The following is a 9,395-nucleotide window of genomic DNA, read 5'->3' on the forward strand; positions in this document are numbered from 1 at the left end:
GTTGAGGTTTTGAATATCACAAGTTTCTATAAATGACTACAGTAATTTGAGGTATTGATCTGGATATGTCTATAGACAACTAGCTTACATTGCTCCTGATTTTCTCTCCCACAAGGAAGAAGTGAAAATGTATTTCAAATGACTGAGCTGTTTGATGTAACATACTGTACAATAGTAAAAGACAACTTAATACATTCACATCAGTGGGCAGTGACTTATCTTCCAGTACATGTTACAGTTGACCAACAAAAATCATAGCATTAAATGTTGGTAATAATTCTTTATATGGACAGAGTTGGAGGATCTAATAGCCATCTTGACAGTCATTATCATTTCCAATGGCTGTCCGTTGATACACATCAAACATTAACCGTCTGGTATCAATTTCAGAACTAACTGACGCTCTGCTGATATCTTCGGACTCACTGGAGTCATCCTGTTCTCTCACCTGGACCGACTCATCACTCTCTCTAGAATAGCTTTCATCCTCCTCCGATGTTATACTCTCTTTGTCATCAATGTCTGTGGAGTCATTGTTCTCTTCAGTGTTATCTTTGGAAATACTGCTGAGCTCCATTGACTTGCTGGAAGATTTACTGTCATCTAAAGAATTATTTCCTAGCACAATGGACCTCAACTCCATTGACTCACTGCTTCCAATTTGTTCTGTTGTGGTATCATGCTGATCTAATTTTAGGTCATTCTTTGCAAATTGAACATCCTCAGATTCTTCCACTGATATACTTTTACTTGTTTTTTCTATTTCTTGTTTTTTGTCTTTTTTTAATTGCAATATTTCTTTGGACTGACTATGGCTAAATTGACTGACACTTTCTTTTGACTTACTGTCACCCTCTTCTGATTGATTTATGTCTTCTAATGTTTTAGTGATATCTTCATCTGATTCCTTAGATTGAGTGATATCCTCAGTGGACAGACTGAACTGTTCTAATGAATGACTTCTATCCTTATTTGATTGTTTGACACCTTTAGTTAACTGCATATCTTTGCTTGAATGCCTGGCACCTTCTTCCAAATGAGAGTCTTCTTTTGAGTGAGTGTCTTCCTCAGAGTGATTCTCTATCTGTGAGTGATCATCTTCTGGTGAGTGATCATCTTCCTCAGAGTGTGTATCTTCTAATGAGTGTGTGTCTTCTAATGAGTGAGTGTCTTCTAAAGAGTGAGTGTCTTCTAAAGAGTGAGTCTCTTCTGGTGAGTGAGTTTCCTCCTTTGAGTCAGGTGTTTCTTTTGAAAACTTATTTTTATTTGAGAGGCTAACTGATATTTTTGAGTTCCCTTGTTTCTTATGTTTTAATATTTCTATGCTATCTAAAACTCCAGAATCTCTGTTTTCCAAGCTATTTTTATTCTCTAATGCTGTTTTTTCCTCAGATTTGCTGGTGTCTGAATCAATTTGCTCTGTTTTCTTTTTGTTTTTTCTCACTGGCTTTATATGACCGTTAGTCGTTTTGCTGGTCGTGTGCTTTCCTTTCTTTTTCTTCCTGGTAACTTCCTTGCTTTTTTCTACAGAAGAACTAATAGTTACATCCTTATTTAAACTGGAATCACTATTAGTATTCAACAATGCATTTGTGTCATCATTTTGCATTTCGATCTCATATGATTCAAAGCTGGCGTGACTTTTTTTAAATTTGCCGTTTACATAATCACCATTTCCTTTACTGTCATTATTGCAGTCCTGATCATTCTCTCTACTATTTCCAGATTTTACACTTACATTGTCTTCATATTCATCCTCCACACTGTGCATAAAATCATCATTATCAACATTCACTTTATCATGATCTTCCTTATCATCATCACCATTGTCACCATCAGTCTCATCGCTTTTATCCACATGGTCTCCAGTATCTCTTGCTAGCTTTATGTCATCTCCTAAATGACTCTCATCATTTGATTTGTTGTTTTTGCTTTCATTCTCCTTATTCTTCTCATCATTGTCACTGGTGGTCTCAGAAGCGCCTGTTCTGTCAGTTTGCTCCTCACTTTCTTGGACTTCCTGTATGATATAAAAAAGCAGTCATATTTCATTCTGACATGTAATGTCCTCTGTTTTAAACACACTGTAAAAAATGATTGAATGTGTTTACATTTCACAGTGTAGCATTTAAAACAGTGTCCTGACTATAAATGGTACAAGGGAAGAGCTTTTTATGGGGCTCGAGGGCTCATAGGGTCTGTTGCTGGCCTAGCAAATGACCCAATGCACCATACAATATCTTTCCATGGGCCCAACTTCTGGGCAGCGGTGGCAGAAGGGGCAAGAAGTTGGGAACGGACGGCATTGGACAGACACACACTTTGCCTGGAGCCTCCCAAGATGATGACATCATTAGCTTTGCAGCAGGTGCAACATTAAATTACGTGAGTGACTTAGCAGTGTGGAGGGCATGCAAAATCCCAGTACAGGGAATTCCTAAGATCGTCTTTCATTAGGGGGCCCAAGCAAGCACATTTACACACTGCAGAGCTGGTTAAGAGGGGCGAATCTTGAAAGGTAGAGATGAGGAAGGCCAAATGAGGACAAAAGATGTCGGCAACACGAGGAAAGGGCTGACAGCATAGGCTTTCTAAAATAGGTGCAGGGTGCATAGTGCAATAGTCTATTTGCCGTCAGAGTAAAAAGGGCCTGTAATGGGCCTTGTAAATGATTTCCCCTTAAAAAAAAAGACATCCAACATACAATTAATTTTTTTTTCCTGTTTCTACTAAGAAACAACTATAAATGTGTGAAAATATAAATATTGTGAACTTACAGGAGACTTGTCTTCCTGGTTCCCTTCTGGGCCACTGTGGGCTGCCGTGAATATAGTAGTCTCTGCATCTTCATCATCTCCATCTGTTAGTTGCTCTTCAATATGTATGCTATCAATAGCAACTGAGATGTGATCTTGAGCAACATTATATTCATGTTGTTGTCCACCACTTACATCCTCTGCCTGTTGCTCAGAAATTGATTCTTCACTTGAGTCAAACTAATGAATTGATTGAAAATACAAAAAGGACTGTTGTAAGCTTCACATAATGTAGATTAAGAGATGTTTAATACAGATTGTCCCATAATGACGGGAAACATTCTTTTTTTTTAATTTACAAAGCCGTGGGCACTCAACCAATCTTGCAAACAAAAAGGTAACAATTTATCCAGCACTTTGTCCAAGGTTTTTGCTTTGAGTGGTATCCCTTTGGATGGCCAGGGGTAAATATCCAGGTGAGGTCCCAATGGTCCCCAAAATTACCACTATTTACAAATATTTTTATATTTTGGGGACCATTGTGAACTCACCTGGATATTCAAAAAGTTTGCATGCGATACCTGCGCAACTGGTGGCTGGACCACATATGATAAATTAGTCCTTAAGCATACAATGTATTCTATGCAATCCCCATGTGTGGCTCATGGTAATGGATTTCTGGTGCGGCCACACCCACTTTGCAGAGGCTCTGCCTCTTTTCATGTGAGTCCAGCTACTTAAAATGTTGAAAGGTATTCTCAAATGTTTTGGTGTAGCCAGGTGCCCCCATGCCCCAGTTTATTGGATGTTTATTAGATGGTAGTGGCAGTTATTCATGTGGTTATGGTGCCTATTATTTTATGGTCTGATTAATTTAATGCTGCATGTTTTAGGTGCTATTGTTTGATTTTTTCGAGAAGGGTTGCTATTTCTTAAATATTAATACATTACTTGTTTCCTAGCAGGGCGCCCAGTACGCTAAATGAGTACTGGGCTATTCTCTGTAGTGAAATCGCATCGCATGCCACATTATAGTAGCATGCGATGCGTGCGATGCGATGTCCATATAAAGTGCACAGGAGTGCTTATACAATGCATGCGATCTCAGTGCATCAAATGCGATGCAATGCGATATTTCATTGTACAAGTACCATGTAAAGGGTGCCATCGTTTTGCGTCACCCCCAGTATCAACATCATCCCGAAGCGTGGCGAGCGCAGTGAGCCTCGCGAGGGGCTGCAGAATGGGTCCTCCGACCTTTTCATACCCCCACTATCCACGTCGGCGTGGAGTTGATTTTATATAGTGTGGTGAGCGCAGCGAGCCCAAGCCCGAAGCGCGGCGAGGGGATGCGGAATACATGTAAAGTTATCCACGTCCCCTCGTGGATAACTGCGCTTGCCACGATTCGGGTTCGGTGGCTTGCCACACTATATGAAAACAACTCCACTGGCTAGTGGCACTATGAAAAGGTCGGAGGACGCGTTCCGCTGCCGCTCGCCACACTTCAGGGTGGCATTGATACTGGTGACAGCACACCGACTGCAAACGAACCATTACGCATGAAATATGTGGTCTTCATAAGCAAGTTTCAGTTTGCGGAGAGCACTTGTTCATGCGCTAGGCATTTGGTTCGCCCAATTAGTAGGCCCTCACCTGAATCACTCTCAGCTGAACACAATATAATCCACTCCTCAACTCATTAGTGATTAATTACACTCTTTTCTTAGCTTCAATTGGAAGCATTGCTGCATAAATGGACCATTACTAAATACAGAAATATAAACCTAGGTAAAGGGGCAACAATGAATGAATAGCACTTCACATGATGTAAGGGTTAATCTAAAGTGGTAGTAATGTGTTTAAGTATCAATTAGGAAATAATTGATGACAATTAAAAACAATCCCTTTTTTATGAGGTAGGCTAATTGCATAAGTGTGTCATGTGTCAGATGTATGAGTTCCGATTATAGTAGTAAGGTTTGCGTAAATACACCGCATCGGTGCGTACGGGCAGCTTCCCGTCTGTTCGGTCGCTGTAAGACTGTGCAGAATCTGTGTGTTCCCACCGCACACGCACGGTTTGGATGTTGTCCGAAAACACACCCTCTTCTTAGAGAGTGAGTCCGTCCGATTGCGGAGGACCTGTGGGCGTTTGTTCTTTCATTGTCCGCACAACGTGGCGTTCGCTCAGCTCCGAAAGAATTCGGAACGGACCGCACCAACCAGAATAAGGCCCTTAATATTGGGACTGGTTGGGGGAAATAGATCTATTTATTAAAATTGAATCCTTATTTAATATTTGTAATCTTGTGGTTGTTAGGAGGGCTATACATAATGTTGGGGCTAGTTATCCACAGGGAAGCCTAATTATTAAACATGAGTGATTTTTTTTTTTTTATGTCAGGGCTGATTAGTGTGAGGATGGACTAGAGCATGGCCATACCAAGACAAAAAGGGGGACATTTACTAAGATGTGTATTCTACTTCACATGTGATGTTGCTATGGGAACCAATCAGAATCTACTTCTTATTTATTTAGCACCCTTTAGAAGATAGTAGACATGATCTAATTGGTTGCCCATAGCAACATCACATGTGAAGTAGAATACACATCTTAGTAAATTTCCCCCAATGTTTCCCGTGTTAGCCCCACCCTCTTGAAGAGGGGACATCATACGTGTTGGAGCCACCAGGCCCAAGTAACAGCTATGTTTCTGTAGCATCCCAGGGATGCTTTGGGGACCCGTAGTGGCTTGGCATAAGCTTAAGGCACTGCAGGCTACTGTTTCTTGCACACAACATGCCAAATACACCCTGCCAGAAATAGAAAAAATGTTGCCACCCCTAGGCCATACACTGTGGACAGTGGCATTGCTCTCCCACAACTCATTCTGGTCCTGGTCACTTGATAGGAAGACTATCCAAGTCAAGATCCAGACAGCTACTGAGCTAAAGACAGCATCAGCAACAGGTAAAGAAAGCATAGAAAACAGATATCACAAAGCATGGCATTCTGTCAACTGTTATGGTTCTAGACCTTTTTAATTTTTGGGCAACTTTTCCACTTTGTAAGGCTTTGAACGGTCTGGAGGTATGCAGAATGCAGAAGGAACCAGGTATACTACTACTATATAAGTAAAAGTAAACACATTTACATCACTAAATAGCTAAAAATTAGACTACCATGCCTTTAAATGCTTAAAATGTAGCTCCTGGAATCCGTCTGATGTAGGGGAGCATGTGAGATTTCACAGATATTGAATTAAATTCTATTTACCTACCTGCTGCTCTGAACTTTGCAAGTTGGATTCTGATGATGATTTGCTGTTAACCTATAACAAATATATGCATAAAGACTGCATTATAGTAAAGACATATACTGTAGATCATTTTTTAGATACTATATAAGCAAATGACACGTTTCTAAGTATAAAATTGGTATTATATTAATAGTATGATAGAAACAGGTGCCTTTTTATAACACTGCGATTATATCCTATATGTAGCGCACAAGATTATTTGAAGTTGCAGCTGAAGGAGTCTTGTACATTTATATGAATGGGTCACCTCCCACAATTTGCCTTATTATAATAAAGATTTAAGCCCCATACACAATGGGATGTGGCAACAGATTAGTACAAATTCACATTACACCATAAAGTAGAGCCCTGTGTGCATGTTGCTCCACACAGAAGAGCCACTTATACATATTGCTCCACAGAATAAAGCCCCTTACAGTTAATAGGGGAAATTATATAGTAGAGGACTGAGGCTGTCACAATTAATGTTATCATAACTGCAGCACAGACCTCCCTCTTGTGTAGACCTCAAATCCCTACTATGTACTGTATGTGGGGATGTGAGTTGTGTATGAGAGATATAGAAATAACTGATGTCCAAATGCCATTGCAAGATTCTATGGGAGTGGGCTGGGGCTAGAAAATACATCATGATGTTTCCCCCAGGAGACACTGGGGCAGATGTATTAATCCTTAACAAGAGATAAAGGCAAGTGTGATAAGGAGAGATAAACATCCAGCCAATCAGTTCCTTACTGACTTTTTTCAAAAACAGCCTGTAACATGGCAGTTGGCAGGTGATTGGCTGGATGTTTATCTCTCCTTATCACCCTTGCATTTATCTCTTGTTAAGGCTTAATACATCTGCCCCACTGTGTCCAGAGATGGGGAAACGTGAGGGTGGAAATCATGCGGGCGGGTAGCTGCAGTGCTGCCCCCTGTAGTATATGTAGTAGTGCACCCGGCAGTGAAGGAGAGAGACAAACTACAACACATACTGTATAGTGGGGATTAAAGACAGTGGGTCCCTGCAGATGCTGCCGGCTGGTTCTCCATTACAGAGCATATGTATGCTCAGTGTGCAAGACACCGCTGTCACTACTCTAGTAATGTCCCTGCTAGTACAGTATATTATACAACACCTGTAACAGTATTTCTCTAATTACAATAGAAGAATGTAATCAGCTTGCAATCATTTGGGGTTGCAAAAGCATAAACATAAAATAAAGGAGAGTTATAAGGAAAAAACATTGGCCCTTATTCTGATCGGTGCGGCCGGATCCAAATATGCGGCCAGGACTGTGCGTGCGAAACCCCGCCTTCCATACGGATCGCCAACTCCGTCCGTACGCGGTAAGAAGCTGTCCGAACGGACCGCACGTGTATTTTTCATGGAATACGCCTCCTCCATCTCAGGGAACCTCCCCCATCATTTGATGGTCGCAGAACATCGAATGCAGGACCGAGTGGTCCACCAGCTCCCGCAACCTCAGACCACACGGACATTTTTCCGTGCAAAAGCAGGGATCTGGGCGGGCAGCTGACATCCGGCGATGTCATATGTCTGCCCCCTACACGTGCGTCACGGCCGCATTACCATACGTACCATGGGAACGCCCATGAAATGCGGGGCGTACGCATATGGTAATGAGCCCAAATAGCCCGTCACGCCCCTCTCCACCCCCTGTTCGAAGTGTTCACATTTCATGCGGGATTTGGCCGTACGCCCCGCTCGCACATGCGCAGAGACGCCTCTGCACATGCGCAGACACAAAACATCGGCGGCACGAACGCACGCGGATATTACCGCACCAACCAGAATAAGGGCCATTATGTTGTTATATACTGTATGCTATGCTATTAAAATAAAAGGCAATATGCAGTACAGTAGCAGTTTCTAATCTTTTCTAAATGCCAAGATGGAGACTTACCTCAACATGTTCTGAACTATGGGAAGGAGAATCTGGAACCTGTTTGGAAAATAAGACAGGTAATTATAGTGCAGTACAATGTATTACTACGGTGATTTTTTTTTCTCCATAGATTCTACTTACCGGATATCCAAAGCCCAGACTGATGATGCAGACACATAGAAGGATATTCTTCATTGATTCGATAATTGTTTGCAATAAAATCTATAAATTAAAAAATTCGACAAACCAATCTGTAAACAAAATGGAATTGTTATTTATTTATTTATTGTTTGTTGTTATTTACATAGAATATTTTACTCACTGTAATCAGTCCTGTCTCTAGTGAAGCTTAAAGTCTATAATTTCTCTGAAACATATAAACCACACTAGAGAGTAATGGGCCCCATACATCAGCAATCACAATTAATGGATTTCCAGATCCAGTGATTTTTTTGGCCAGATAAACGGATTCTACAATCTATTTGACTTGCCCACACATTACAGCTTTATTTCAGTGATCAGCAGATTTTTCCATCTAAAGATTGCATCTTCATATCTGGAAATTGCCCAATCGATTGTCATTTCAGCTGTTCATAATGTAAATAGATTAAGAAGACGAATTGGGAATGCCCACACATATAAAAAAAGATCCGCAGGTAATACCAGATTATTAAGCATGTTTAAAACTCTGATTAAGCAATCGATTGGCGATCCATATTCATTTTTGATTGGGATTGCCAAAAGGGGGAGCCCACACATCTAAAATTAATTGTGGCAATCATCTCCAGATCTCAGGATTGTCACAATTAATTGCTGATGTATGGGGCCCATTAATTTGTGTCAGAAGCCAGGTAAACTTCCAGTAAAGTTTTGGGGTATGGGAGGAAACTCCCACAGATAGCGCTGTGCTCAGAATTCTAACTCATGAGATTGGGGCTTTGAGACAACAATAAAAACCACTATGTCAACTATACTGCACACATTTTGGCATCATTTAGTAGTGCTTGGGGTAATGTAACAGTTACTTATTTAACACCGTACTAAGTTGTTAGAGGAGAAAAACCCCAATGTCCTGCTCCTATGAAGTCAGGTATTTACAGCATGCCTTGAATTTGTGGTGACAGTGGTACCTTATTGGAAAGGAACCAAGAGACACCCAATCAGGTGACAGATTCCCTCATACCCCTGGTCTAGAGAGCAAAGTGAGTGCTACTGTTATAATGAGTTCTCTTTCAGAATGCTTTTTTTCCCAGAAAGCAGCATTAATCTCAAAGTGATAATATCCAAGATGGGGCTCTTGCCAAATATCTTAGCTATGTATATGTATATTGATGTGATCAGACATAAATGATAAATGAATGCCCAAAATAATAGTAACATGCAAGCCAGCTTTAAAAATGACAAAGATTAATTTAACATATAGT

The 9,395-nt window shown here is 40.8% G+C and overlaps 1 protein-coding gene across 1 annotated transcript; it reads right to left on the bottom strand.

Moving 5' to 3' along the window:
* Positions 1–226: 226 nt before the first annotated feature.
* LOC146027000 (uncharacterized) lies at positions 227–8,225 on the bottom strand. The gene is made up of 5 exons (XM_083158021.1): positions 8,113–8,225; positions 7,990–8,028; positions 6,041–6,091; positions 2,778–2,996; positions 227–2,020 (listed from the first exon to the last, which is right to left on the bottom strand). The coding sequence occupies exons 1-5, from the start codon at positions 8,164–8,166 to the stop codon at positions 305–307; spliced, it is 2,079 nt and encodes a 692-aa protein (XP_083014147.1). The 5' UTR covers positions 8,167–8,225; the 3' UTR covers positions 227–304.
* Between the last annotated feature and the right edge of the window lie 1,170 nt (positions 8,226–9,395).

This window comes from Crinia signifera, chromosome 1 (genome assembly GCF_055691185.1).
Source record: "Crinia signifera chromosome 1, ASM5569118v1, whole genome shotgun sequence".
NCBI classification, from domain to species: Eukaryota; Metazoa; Chordata; class Amphibia; order Anura; family Myobatrachidae; genus Crinia; species Crinia signifera.